The sequence below is a fragment of the Peromyscus maniculatus genome, chromosome 11 (genome assembly GCF_049852395.1).
Source record: "Peromyscus maniculatus bairdii isolate BWxNUB_F1_BW_parent chromosome 11, HU_Pman_BW_mat_3.1, whole genome shotgun sequence".
In the NCBI taxonomy this organism is placed as follows: Eukaryota; Metazoa; Chordata; class Mammalia; order Rodentia; family Cricetidae; genus Peromyscus; species Peromyscus maniculatus.
Genome location: NC_134862.1, coordinates 65,954,912 through 65,969,483, shown reverse-complemented (window position 1 = coordinate 65,969,483; position 14,572 = coordinate 65,954,912). Strand labels below are relative to the sequence as shown.

At 43.0% G+C, this 14,572-nt stretch overlaps 1 protein-coding gene across 20 annotated transcripts in view; it reads left to right on the top strand.

Moving 5' to 3' along the window:
• Positions 1-14,572, top strand: part of Ralgps2 (Ral GEF with PH domain and SH3 binding motif 2) — a 140,633-nt gene that overhangs the window by 23,761 nt on the left and 102,300 nt on the right. For all 20 annotated transcript variants that reach the window (XM_076547753.1, XM_076547746.1, XM_076547748.1 and 17 more), the window contains one exon: positions 9,209-9,346. In XM_076547753.1, the coding sequence (XP_076403868.1) occupies positions 9,290-9,346 (57 nt within the window). In that variant the 5' untranslated portion in view covers positions 9,209-9,289. The remainder of the gene's footprint in view (positions 1-9,208; positions 9,347-14,572) is intronic.

Below are 14,572 nucleotides of genomic sequence, written 5' to 3'. Positions count from 1 at the left end.
GGTGTACTACATACTGAAGACTTAGTGTTTTTATTAATATGGAAATCATTTGCATTTATTAAATATGTAAATTCATATCAATGTGAATATTTAATGTAACACACTTGTCTAGACCTGTATTTGAGGTTCCACATCCCATGCTTTACACTGTATCATTTTATTCGCCCCTTAAGCAAGGAGGGCAATGGGAATTGTTCATGGATTCATGTGAATTGCATTTTTTTCTTTGTAATATCTATCAGAGACCGTTTTCTGTGTGACCAAGACTTTTGCACCAGGCTGGGTGATAATGGTTGAAGAGGATTGAAGTTAAAAGGCTAGAGTGTGAGCAGCGTGGTTTATAGGAAAAGCGTCTAAATGAGGGGCCCGGAGAGAAAAGGCCAGAGAGCTGGCCTGGGAAGGGCCTGCCTGTCATTTCAGATGCTCTGCTGGTTTGGTAGGAGGTGGGAAATGCCCCGTGTGTCAGGTAGTTTAAAGACAGGCACTGGTTACCTAAGATCATTTCCATATGGAAGCTGTTAGTGATTTCCAGTACCTGTCCCTTCTGGTCTGCCTTTCTCTGCCTGACTGTTGGGACTTCCGTGGTCCTGCTGCTTGGAGCTCTGCTACAGCTCATGGGTGTCTCTGTCTGGCAGGCCTGTGTGCTGAGTTGCATCTTCTCTTCACAGTGCCCTTCCTTTTAAATTTGTGTGTTTGTTTGTATCGTCTAGGACCTCATGGCTGTGCTTTTCTTCTTACTCTGCGGCTCTTTCTATTCCTAGATACCGACTTCTATAGAAACCACCTGATTCTTGAAGCAGAATCACATCCATCCCTGGATCTTTCATGGTTTGCTCCTTTCATTCCTAGCCATATTTTAAGTTTGACCAGAGTAGGAACACCTTTGAGGCTTCCTTCTATCTGTCCTCTCTTTGTTCTTCTCTTCAGGCTGTCCATCTCTACAGTGTAAACTTGGACAAGCTGTCCTCTTTAAAATGGTGTTGGATAACCAGTTATGTGCTCTGCCCTGGAGAAGACAGTTCTCCCACTCCCATCTCTCCTCAGCTGCCTCTAGTAGTCCCAGTGTAGGATGGACCCTCATGGTTCCCCACCCCCTTTGATTTCGGAGTCTGTTGTGGGTGTAGCTTCCGACATTTCCTAGAGACACAGTCTCACAGCCAGCTCTGACGCTCTGGCTCTTACAGTCTTCCTGACCCCTCTTCCACAAGTTCCCTGAGCCTTAGGTGCTGTAGTTGTGTTGTAGATGGATCCATTGGCACTGGGCTCCACAGCTCTGCATTTTGATTGGTGGTTGTTTTCTGAAATGCTCACCATCTGTGGCAAAGAGAAGTTTCCTTGATGTTAGGGTGGGGACTAAACCTCTCTGTAGGTGTAAGGACAAATTGGTTAGCCCTGGAAACATACATGCAAGTTACATTATATAGATTGAACAGGTTGTATTTGTGTATTTAGAACTATGTATGTATAGACATATACATTGTATGCAGCAACAGTTAATGAGGAAAGAGGCCATCAGCTTGAAAGTTAGCAAGGAGAGGTGTGAGGGGGTTTGGGGAGAGGAAAGGGGGGGTGCAATTATTGCACAATAAAATACATGATTAAAAACAGACTACTTCTCAAGTTGATTGAATATATTAGGGACAAGATACTCAGTGCGTGGCTTTCCTGGGAGAAAGCACCGCATAAATGTTGGCCTCATTTTTATAATGTGTGTTATACCACTGTATATGATGTTATACCACTGTATATGATGTGATCTGACACGGTATGATAAAAGAGTTGCTTATTCCTTCTTTATAAAAGCAGAATGTTGCTTATGAAAGGCTTGCACTAGGAGTTGATTGTGAATTTCTAAAACACTTTGGCAAAGCTCCGAAAATAGTAGTCATCTTAACAGTCATGGTTATGGTAGTTATTTCCATTCTTAAGTTTTCTCTCAGTTTGTATAAACTTAAATGGGAATGAGGATAGGTTTTTCTACTTTGGAAATTAATAGTTACTCATATTTTCCTACTATATGGACTATTTTCTCGTCCATGAATTTTTTGGAAATGTTTTTGCCCTCTCCCCCTCCAGCTGATGACCAAACCCAGGGCCTCGTGCTTGCTAGGCGAGCGATCTACCACTTAGTTAAATCCACAGCCCTTGTTCTCCCCCTTAAAAAAGTGTTTGGTTTTTAATTGTGTTTTTGTGTTTTTAATTGTGTGTATACCTGTGTGGTGGCAGGGGGCGGTATGTGTGTGTGAGTACAGATGTCTGGCAGCTGGAAGAGGAAGTGTGGGATCTGCTGAAGCTATAGTTAGAGGTGGTTGGGAGCTGTTCATGGTGGATGCTGGGAACCAGAACTCCTCACTGCCCAGCCAGCTCTTTGGGGGAGCGCTCCCTCCCTCCCTCCCTCCCTCCCTCCCTCCCTCCCTCCCTCCCTCCCTCCCTCCCTCCCTCCCTCCCTCCCTCCCTCTCCCTCCTTTTGATTGAGAAGCTAACTGGAGAGTTCTAAATTGATGGTGGTTTTCTCTTAGCACATTGAAGACCTTACTTTCGTGTTGGTGCTGTTGAGAAATTGTCAGGGTTGGGTTGTTTTCCCTAGATAAGTAATTTACCTCTACTTCACTCTTTTGTGAAAGAATTACTTGCCAGTTTAAAGTGATCCATGAGAAATGTGGTTCTTTTTGTGTGTCCTGGTAAGAAGAGGCACAGCTCTGAAGTTCTGGAGACTCTCCAGCCCTTATCTTTCCTCATCTCTCCTTTTGAACTGCTCTTAGGACTGTTGGGGTGTGCTCTGTTTTCCACTTCTTACATGCTCTTCATACTTCCCATCGGTGTGATACTTTGCTCTTTAGTTACTTCATGAATTCCCTCTTGAGTAGAGTTGATACGATGCTTCTGTAATGAATTTAATTTTGTTTAAAAGTTTTGTTTCTCTTTATGCTTTTCTTTCCTTTTTTTTGGGGGGGGGGGTACTGATTTCAGTCCTTTCCGTGATGTAGGCTGTATCTGGTAGTTTTCCGTGAGAAGTAATCCTAGTCATTGTTTCTTTAACTTACAGTAGACTGTGTTATGCTTACACAGCTGACAGAATTTGTGTATTGCGTTGTTGGTGGGGCTTTGTTTGACTGTCACATTACCTGTTCCTTGTTCAGATTTTGTTTCCACTGTCTGTCTTGGGTTGAAGGATTGTGACAGGTGTGGATTTTATTTTATTTTTAAGGCAGGGTCTATGTAGTCTTGACTGGCCTAGAGCCCTCTTTGTAGACCCGGGTGACTACACAGTCATGGAGATGTGCCTGGCCACATGAACATATTTTAATGTGGACTTCTTAGGTTGAGGATCTTGGGCCATGGTGTTAATATAAATTCAGATTCTGTGTCTCTGTGGTATTACCTGGAATAAGGATTGCAGGGGTAGATATTGTCTTCTAACCCCAAGCCCAGGCCAACAGAGATAAGTTTATTCATTTTCCTATGCCAAGACACATTTTCCCAGAGCATCTTCCCACTCTTGGGCCAGGCTTTGACCTCTCTGAGTCTACGTCAAATGGAGATGGGTGGGGATGGGGTTGGAAGGAGACAGTGATTGCCTACTCTGTTCTCTAGTGGCCCCGTCTCTGGGATGGGGTTGGAAGGAGACAGTGATTGCCTACTCTGTTCTCTAGTGGCCCCATCTCTGGGATGGGGCTGGGAGGAGACAGTGATTGCCTACTCTGTTCTCTAGTGGCCCCGTCTCTCCTCTTCTACTGGGATTAGAATTCAAGCTCTTATTCTAAGTTTCTCATGGATCGCAACGAGTTTTGAGACTATTTTTGTCAACTCTGTTGCTGAAATGGCCATCATACTGTGCTAACTAAATGACCTACCATCTTGTGATCTTATGTGTAATATTTGATCACCATTTTTATTAAGTAGATAATTGAGGTAAAATATACTATATGTACATGAATGCAAAAATGAAGAATAATAGTTTTTTATTTTCTTTTCAAAAATGTACGTCTTTAACATAAAAAAACTTAAAATTATCATTAAGGAATGATAATATAAACACTGTGAAAAGCCACTTTGTGGGAGATATTGGGCAGGAAACTTTCTATAATCCAGATATCTTCAGAACCATTCTTTTGAAATTTCTATCATAATAAATTGAGCGTTTTGTGAACTATAAATAGCAAAGATAATCACCTAGTACTGGACCAGAAATGGTTTTAAGAGGCCACTGCTTTTTTGTTAAACTTTTGCCATAAACAGTTCAGTATCAATTGTACTCAGCATTTTTAATGAATGACTAATCCTAAAAGCAAAGTATTGGAATCTGGAACTAATCTCATTTTCTTAGATTGAAAAAAGTCAAGTCACGTGGTAAGAGGAGACTTGGTTTAGTGCCTGAGCACATTCTGCTCACACCTTTGGGATTCCCACGAGTAGCTGGAAGTGTAGCTTTAAACATTATTTAACATAAATGTTGAAGGAAAACTAGCTGTCTGTCATAACTTAAGTACTAAAGAGTCTAAGAATGTCACCCTAAGGATTTGATTTCTCTTACTGAACTTGTCACTGCTGCCGTCATTTCTTTTTTCCTTTTTATTATTTGTGTGTGTGTGTGTGTGTGTGTGTGTGTGTGTCTGTGTGTCTGTGTGTCTGTGTGTCTGTGTGTGTCTGCCACAGAGCGAGTGAAGGTTGGAGGACAATCTTGAGGAGTTTGTTTCTCTCCTTCTACCTTTGCGTGGGTTCCTGGGATGGAACTTAAATTACTAGGTTTGTGTGGCGATTGCCTTTCCATCTAACCAGCCTCATTAAATTTTTTTTTTTTTTTTTTTTTTTACTTATAATGATCCATTTGAATGTTTAAAATGTAGGGTTTATTTTTCTGAAGCAAATACAATATTTTCTGAATCACGAGACATCATTTTACATAAATCCCATTAAAAGCTGCAGCCAGTTTGCCCAACCCCAGATGGCCTAACAAGTATTTGAGTCACACTGGGAATCACGGGACTTGCAGACTTCCATGAAGATAATGCACATGTGCCGCCACAGAGCGGTCATAATTATGGGAGAGATCATCCTGTAAAAAGAGCGACCCATATTTTTGTGATTCACAGATGCACAACATTTTAGTTGGTCAATGAATATAGTATGCACATGTTATTAACCACATGAGTAAGGGGTGAGGCTGACAGTTAATGGTGTTGAAGAATAAACATTGCCCCAGGCAATGGTGGTGGATGCCTTTAACCCCAGCACTTGGGAGGCAGAGGCAGGCAGATCTCTGAGTTCAAGGCCAACCTGACCTACAGAGCAAGTTCCAGGACACCCAGGGCTACACAGAGAAACCTTGTCTCAAAAAAGGGAAGAAAATTTAAAAAAAAACCAACAGTATAAACCAAAAGTCTTCTGTATAAAACTCCATACTAGAATCAAAATGTATCAACTTCAGCCAGAATAGCGATGGAAAAGGTAACAGAAGCCCCGTTAGATTGGAGTCTGGAGGCTTGTCTACTCAGAGTGTCAAAGCTTGACTTGGAGTAGGTGGTTCAAGAAGTAACCCCACAGTGGCTGTCCAGCAAACCCACAATGACATCCCGCTAGTCCTGTTCCCTAAGGAGAGTATTACAGTACAGCATTCAGCACAGAAGGGTGTGTATATAGCTTGGGTGCTAAAGGAAATAGAGTTTAGTTATATGCAAAGGCTATACAGTTACTTGTGGTTTTTACAGTTATCAGTGATATTTGGTTGTCCAAATAGTTCCAATGAAACCACACCAGTGAGTTGCATATCACGCCTAGTTTCCTTGTTACAGGAAGTTGAGTGACACCAGTACTATCTGTTTTGTGAAACAGTTAAGATGTCTGTAGGACTCGGCATAGGTCATCTCAGGAAAGAGCAAGCAGCTGTTCACTGAGATCAATTAGTAGTGAATTTTCCCAGCAACTTTAGTCCTTATTTGTTTATTAAAGGAAAAAAGGAAAAAAAAAAAAACAACTTGGTGTAGTTTTGGAAGTACTCTTGAAAAGATGGGCAGTTGGAGGCTAAATGCTTGATTGTCTGCAATTTGATGATACAATTTGTGAACTCAAGCAAGGATCTTAAGTCTGCACATTTCAGGGTTTCCTGGTTGGGGGCTTATATTGCTGATTGGAAAGAACCCGGCAGATAGCCAGAATAAATATCTTCAGAACTAGAAAAGAGAGTAAGTTGAAATTAGTGAACTTAACTAAGAAAATAGTTATTGTGATATTTGTAGTCATGAATGAGTGCGCCACTTTATTTTATTTTATTTTATTTTTTTTTTTGGTTTTTCAAGACAGGGTTTCTCTGTGTAGCTTTGCGCCTTTCCTGGGACTCACTTGGTAGCCCAGGCTGGCCTCGAACTCACAGAGATCCGCCTGGCTCTGCCTCCCAAGTGCTGGGATTAAAGGCGTGCGCCACCACCGCCCGGCCAGAGTGCGCCACTTTATATCCCTAGTAAAATGAAATTAACTAATATATATTTGTCTCATTTAATTTGTCTTGAGATGCATACCGAAAGAATAAATCATGTTTCTTCTAGTTCCCACATAATGGATTTTAATATAACTTGTTTTTATGAAATATTTTAATAACAAAAATTGGCAAAGCCAGGCAGGAGGCAGGAGACTTGCTATGAGTTTGAGGCCAGCCTAGGTTCTATAGGAAGTTCTAGACCAATCTGGATTATGAAAAGAATCTGTTTCAAAGTGTGTGTGCACACACACAGAGATTGAAAGCAAGCAAAGAAAACCTGATTCAAATGTATTAACCTTTATTCCTAGTTTGTATTTCCTTTATTTAGTAAATAGTAAAATTTATATATATTTAACATGTCAAATACGTCAATTGGACGATTTGATAATTAAGTCAAATTTTTTCTTAACACTAGGGGGCTCTCTAGACTTATAAATTCTTGTTACCTGCTACACACAGGATATGAAATGATTTGAAAACATTTTGTTACAAAATGTGCATTACCGACAGAGAAAATTAGAGGCCAGCTTAGGCTCTGTAGCCAGTTCTAGACCAGTCTGGTTTGCAGAGTAAGATTCTGATTCACCCCCCCCCCCCCCAGTAAAACTGAAAGTAAGCCAAGAAAACCTGATTCAAATGTATTACTGTATAATTACTTATAATCTGGGTTTTAAAATTTATTTATTTATTAGGATTGGATCTCACTATGTAGCCCAGGCTGTGAACTTACTGTGTAGCTCAGGCTGGTCTTGGGCTGTGATCTCTTTGACCTCACAGGGTTGGGGTTACAGGTGTGTATCACCATGTCCAGCACAAGCTGATTTTTAGTATAGCAGGGCAAATGGCAGCCTCGCCTTAGCAGTGTATTGTAAGGATAATGGAGCCCGTGCAGTGAGATAGTGTGAGCTAGAAGGAATTTCCGTGCTCTTGATTTTCATATTGATTTTGTAAATGGTTTCTACGTCCAATTAATTCAAATATATTTAAATAATTGTAGTATGATGTTCTGTTCCTAGAAGGTGATAAGGCTGATCTGAAGCAATGGAAATAATTTAACATGTGCTTGAAAGCTGCTGTCATTAGTTGTAATTTTGAAGCATTTGAAACCCCAGGGGCATGTTTGGGTCCATCTAAGAAGCAGATTCTTACCCCTGCATCTTAGGATTTTCATGGTGCTCACCAGATAGATGCTGATACCTAGCAGTGTATTTAAAGTTTCTGTCTTTATTTCTTTATTTAGAAAACTGCTACATTTAAACTTTATATTCATTAAGTAGATAGTGAAAAATTTTGCTTCCTCATTGCATTGTTGTTGGAGCATATTTACCATATGTAAATGCATATTGACTCAGTTTTCTCCACCACAGCTCTGTGAGTAGACACTTACTGTTGCCCGTTTTATATATGAGGAAACTACAGAAAAGTTGATGTGTTGCATTCATATGTAGCCTATAAGCTCATGATTTGCTGGGGAGGTGGTGGGGAGTCTGTACTGGGAACTGACCCTAGGTCCTTACACATGCATGTTCTACCACTGAGCTGTATCCCACCCACCTGCCAGCCTCACCTCTCCCTCTAGTCGGTGCCTGGTCTGCCCTTGGGCTGGTGGTCGTCCTGCTTAGACCCTGCCTCGCTGAGCGTGCAGGCTTATGTCCCCAGGTCCAGCGGAGCCTGCGCTTGTTACAGAAAGGAGACAGAATTGGTGGATTACCGTGGACATTGCAGACTTGTTTGTGTGGCAAATAGTGTAGAATACCTATCTTACAGTTTCTTCTGTGAAGAAAGATGCTTAAGTTTGGAAAGGGACGCGAAGTCTGTTTACCCCTGTCAATTTATGGAAAAGAAGGGATTGTTTGGGAAAACAGTAAAATCTCAAGTGAATATTCTGACTTTAGTAAAGTGGAAAGAAATAATGGTGTCATTGCGAAGACTGTTTGGCTGGAGTTTTAGATGTCTTGAGTCACGTTCCTCACTTACCTGCTGGTGTCCTGGAGACTGTCCTTTGTGTTGTGTGGGAATATAATGGCTCTGTCATCACTGCAGGTGCGGGGTTTCCTCTTCCCGTGTTCTCAGTGGGATAAGAGGACTGCGGATACTCACAGCCCTTAAAGCCCTGCACAGATGAGCAAGCATGTGCTGTGGTTTTGTGCCGTGTCCTCCCTCTTTATTCTGAAGTGTTGGTGCTGTCTTTTTTTTTTTTTTTTTTTTTGGTTTTTTCAAGACAGGGTTTCTCTGTGTAGCTTTGCGCCTTTCCTGGAGCTCACTTGGTAGCCCAGGCTGGCCTCGAACTCACAGAGATCCGCCTGGCTCTGCCTCCCGAGTGCTGGGATTAAAGGCGTGCGCCACCAACGCCCGGCGTGTTGGTGCTGTCTTAGTAGAGCAGTAATGGCAGGCCTCTTCAGTGCTGTTATCTAGAGGGGGCATCTGAACCTTGAATGTCACAGAGTTGGGGGTGTTTACTTTGCCACATTTCAAATACCTGTTATTTAGTTAAAACTAAAAATACAATGCAGTTCAGTTCTTTTCCCTCACAGTATTCACTTAATGAGTGAAGAAGCACTTTTATTTATTGACACACTTGGTATTTCTGATCCTTGGAACTCAGTGGCTTACTGAAAACAAGGCTCTTGGCAGACTGGCAGCCTTTCCCCAGCGTGGCCGGGGCATGGTTGTCTTTGTGAACTTAGCGGAAGACACACATTTTGATTTTTTTCTTTCTTTTTTTCCTAACAGGAATAATGTATTTGTGGCCTTGGACATGAAGTAGTCAGACCTGTTGCTGTTGCTATAGGACCAGGGACTGATGAGGGAAGCATGGACCTAATGAACGGGCAGGCAAGCAGTGTTAATATCGCAGCGACCGTTTCCGAGGTAAGACGTAACAACCTCAATGTAAAGTTCCTTGTCTGGCTTTCTAAAGTTCCAAGCATTGAGGTTGGGTACATTTTAAAATCAGTGCGAGCAAAAGACTAGCCAGCTTCTACAGCTTGTCTTTCCAATTCCTCTTCCTTAGTTATCGTACAGAATGATAGATTTTATTGTTATTATCTTTGTACCTCCCTCCTGTTTGTCCCTTCCCTCCTCTCCTGCTTGCTGGTCTCCTTCCTCCTTACAAACAGTCCCCTCTGCTTCGATCTCTCTCTGTCTCTGTGTGTGTCTCTCTTTGTGTCTCTGTCTCTGTCTCTCTCTCTCTCTCTCATACACACACCCACACCCACACACACCCTAGGTTCTATATATGAGAAAGGGTTTGTCTTTCTTCCTTCCCATTACCTTCTCTTACTTTCTCCTCCCTTCTCTTTATAGACATCTTATTCTCACTTAATAATCCCCATTCTACTTTCCTGTTGTACATAGATACATGTATATTTATATTTAAATACAGATTCTTCATAATCTGAGAAAAGCATGCAGTATTTGTTTTTCTGAGAACTATCATTTGTCTATGTGTGTGGGGCGTATGCACATGAGTGTACAGGTTCATATGTTCTGTCTGCCTGTGTATGATGTATGCACGTGAGTGCACACGTTATGTGCCTGAGCATGCCCGTGTGGAGGCTGGTACCCAACATTGGGTGTCTTAGCCTGCCACCCTTTGCCTGACTGCTGTGAGACAGTGCTGGGCTTGCAGGCATGTTGGGCCCTGCCCAGCTTTGTATGTGCTTTGTATGTGCTCCTTGGCAGTCTCCTCAGGGCCTCATGCCTGGAGAGCAAGCTCTCTTCCTTTCTGAGTTATTTCTAAGGGTGTGTGTGTATATGTGTGTGTTTGTTTTGAAACAGGGTCTCACTATGTAGACCAGGCTTGCTCAAACTCACTGTGTAGATCAGGCTGGAACTCACAGAGATCTGCCTGTTTCTACCTCCCAAGTGCTGGGATTAAAGTACATGAGTCACCATGCCCGACTTTAAAAAAACAAACAAACAAAAAAACTACTAAGTTTTGTCATTAACATGTTAATTGCATCATGCAAGTACTTTATCTACTTAAGATACTTTAAAAATAATAAATAATGATTACTGAGAACTCTTAGGATTCGTATTGAAACTGCATGGGGATATTCTTCTATGACATGACCCTTTAGGGTACTTTCTAGACCATGACTTTAAACCTCTTGGTGACCAGACCAGCTCAGTATAGGACAAGCTTGCTTTGCTGACGGAGCTTAGAGCTGAAATGGCCGTTAAGCCTGAACTAGGAAGCCAGTTCTTGCTTTCATGGGTTGCGACTTTATTTTTTCTCACCATTTTTTTTGCTATGTTTACAAATATTGAATACTTTCCTTAATAATTTTAGCATTTCCTACTTTTTGGGCCTAAGAGATCTGTAACACTCCTTACCCTTTCCTGGCTTCTGTGAATATGGACGGTCTCCTAGCTTCCTGTTGAAAGATGCAGATGTTTTTGCTGCTGCTGTTTTGTTTACTTGAGTTGCTTTGGGCACCACACCCTTTGGTCACAAGAGTCCAAGTCTGCCAACCAGCCCAGAATGACAACCTTCTGGGATGTGACCATGGAGGTCGGATCCCTTTTCCTGCATAGTCTCTTCGTTAGAAGCAAGTCATAGACCCTGCCATGCCGAGGAGCTGAAAATTGCTCAAGAATGTTTTTTATTTTAAAATGCCAGGTCTCATGAAGCCCAGGCTCATCTCTAGCCCACCTCCTGCCTTTGTTTCCCAAATGCTGGGATTATAGGCATGTACTGCCAGCCTGCCTCACTTTGTCTTTGTTTCTGGTCCATTTAACTGAAATTCAATAGCAATTAGCACTCTTTTCATTTCGTTTTGTTTTGTTTTTGTTTTTGTTTTTGTTTTTCTACACAGGGTTTCTCTCTGTAGCTCTGGAGCCTGTCCTGGATCTCGCTCTGTAGACCAGGCTGGCCTCGAACTCACAGAGATCCACCTGTCTCTGACTCCTGAGTGCTGGGATTAAAGGCGTGTGCCACCAACTACTCGAGGTGTATTCTTTTCTTTTATGAGCTATTATTATTATTATTATTATTATTATTATTATTATTATTATTATTAGTGTGTGTGTATGAATTCCATATGAGTGCAAATACCTTTGGAGGACAGAAGAGGGTGTCAGGTTGCCTGGAGCTACCATTATTATTATTATTATTATTACTTTGTGTGTGTGTGTGTGTGTGTGTGTGTGTGTGTGTGTGTGTGTGTGTATGAATTCCATATGAGTGCAAATACCCTTGGAGGACAGAAGAGGGTGTCATGTTGCCTGTAGCTGGAATTATGGGTGGTGTGAGCTACCCCAATTGGGTGCGGGAGCTGAACTCTGGAAGAGCAGAAAGTACTCTTTAACGGCTGAACTAGCTCTCCAGTCCCTAACTAATATTGTTTAAATACAACCTTTAAACTTTCCATTGTTGCCTACTAATTAACTTTAGATGCTCCCATCGCCAGCCTTTCATCCAGGACTTGCCTCATCCCTCCTTGGTCTATTGTGGACCTGTTTGTGTGTACACTGGTGCTCGTGGTATAGACCAAGGACAGTGTTGGCTGTTGTCCTGTGTCATGCTCTGTGTTTTCAGACAGGCTCTGTCCTGGTTTGCTTCCTGTCACTGTGTGAAGCCTCTTAACTAACTTGGGATAGAGAGGGTTTCTTTGGTTTACATGTCACAGTCCATCATTGAGGGAAGTAAAGACAGGAGCTTAAAGTAGAAACTGTGGAAGAAGGCTGCTTACTGGCTTGCTCCCTTGGCATTGCCCAGTTTGCTTTGGTCAGCTCAGGCCCACCTGTTGAGGGCTGATGCCAGTCTCGGTGGACTGGGCCCTCCCCCATAAATCCTCAGTCAAGACAATCCCTCACAGACATGCCCATATCTGACGTGGCAATTCCTCAGCTGACATTCCCTCTTCCCAAGTGACTCTAGCTTGTTTCTAGTTGGACATTAAGAGCTAACCAGCGGGCGGTGGTGGCGCACGCCTTGAATCCCAGCACTTGGGAGGCAGAGGCAGGCGGATCTTTGTGAGTTCGAGGCCAGCCTGGGCTACCAAGTGAGTTCCAGGAAAGGCGCAAAGCTACACAGAGAAATCCTGTCTCGAAAAACCAAAAAAAAAAAAAAATGTTTGGCCGGGCAGTGGTGGCGCACGCCTTTAATCCCAGCACTCGGGAGGCAGAGGCAGGCGGATCTCTGTGAGTTCAAGGCCAGCCTGGTCTCCAAAGCGAGTTCCAGGAAAGGCGCAAAGCTACACAGAGAAACCCTGCCTCGAAAAACCAAAAAAAAAAAAAAGAGCTAACCAGCATAGGGTCTTTCGCTGAGCCCTGAGCTCACAAATTCAGCTCAACTAGCTGGCCAGCAAGCTCCAGGACTCCTCTGGTCTCCATGGCCCCTGTGGCGGCTCCTGGGATCCGAGCTCAGTCTCATGCTGGCACAGCTGCCTCAACCTGCTGAGCCCTCCAGGTTTCCTTTCTAACGGACTCCACTCCCATTAGTACTCTATTTGAAATGTAGCGTTCTGTTCAGAGAGTATCATGTTTTGTTGATGTTTCCTAAGCATTTGGCTTTTCCCTCTTCTGTTACAACTTGCCTATATCAGTTTTCCCACGTGGGATTTTTCTTCCCTTCCAGAGCTTTCTTTTCTCACTGCACAGAAAAGAAATTTTGTCTTTCCAGATACATTTCAAATACTGTATTTTTAACAAGTTCTTTTCTAGTCCTATAAACAGATGGGAGTTAGTTTTGAAATAGTAACTTCAAAAAACTTATATTTTCTTGTGTAAATTTGTTCATTGCTTTTCTTCCTTGAGGCAGATTGTTTGTGTATTTACTTGGCATGTTGTAGCTGTATTTCTACATATGTCATGGGTATGTGGTTAGTGTGTTTGTAACTGTATCTAGAGACACCTGCTCTAGTTCACAGGAAGCACTGTAGAAGTATGTGTCAAGTAACATAGATATTTCCCTTGCACAAAAAATTGTTCTTCTCCTAAAAGTAAGTGAATTATGTTAGGCTTCAGAGTAATGTACTCTACTCTAAGAGAAGGAAGGTTAAAAAGGTCTGCCTTTTAAATAGTTCTGCTTTGGCAAGACAGAATTAAAAGCATGTTTCTCCACTTCATTTTAAGCTTTAGACTTGTTAACATATCAATGTAGATTTCCTTTAAAAATGATGTTTGTGGATAAAATACTTAACTTGAACCAACTGACTTCTTCCTTAATACCTCCTGTGGCTTTTAGTTCACCAGTTTGTTAACCAGGTCAGTCCATTATCTTTGAATTCTTTATTCAAGTTCTCAGGACGCAGGCAGAGCGCAGCCATGCTGTCCCCCACACTGCTAGCCCAGGTCTCCGCGGAGCGCTGCTCCCCTCCTGGCCTCGTGATCTGGGCCTCCACTGCTGTCTCCCCCAGGGTTCTTCCCTAGTCAGCCTGCGCTTGAGCAACCCACTCAGTTCTTCACGTTCCTCCCACAAAACAGTTACAGAGTCCTAATAGCCACAGTCGGAATCACAACATCGTACTCTTCTGGTGCTGTCTTCCACCTTAGTTCGTTTCCTGTCACCGTGATAAATACCTGGACAAAAGCAGCTTTAGGAGAAAGAGTTGACTCACGGTTCCAGATGACAGTCTGCCACTGTGGGGAAGTCAGGGCTGCAGGAGCCTGGAGCAGCTGATCACACTATGTCTCTAGCAAGAGCAGAGAGCAGTGAATTAACACACTCGTGCTCAACTCCTCCTCCATCTCACACTCAGGCTGTGCTCAGCTCCTCCTCCATCTCACACTCACCCTGTGCTCAGCTCCCCCTCCATCTCACACTCAGGCTGCGCTCAGCTCCTCCTCCATCTCACACTCAGGCTGCGCTCAGCTCCTCCTCCATCTCACACTCACCCTGCACTCAGCTCCTCCTCCATCTCACAGTCACCCTGTGCTCAGCTCCTCCTCCATCCCACACTCAGGCTGTGCTCAGCTCCTCCTCCATCTCACACTCACCCTGTCCTCAGCTCCTCCTCCATCTCACACTCACCCTGTGCTCAGCTCCTCCTCCATCTCACACTCACCCTGTGCTCAGCTCTTCTCCACTCTCCCACAGTCCAGAATTTTCTGCCCCAATGGCTTTTCCTGGCCTCTCCTCAGGGAATCCAG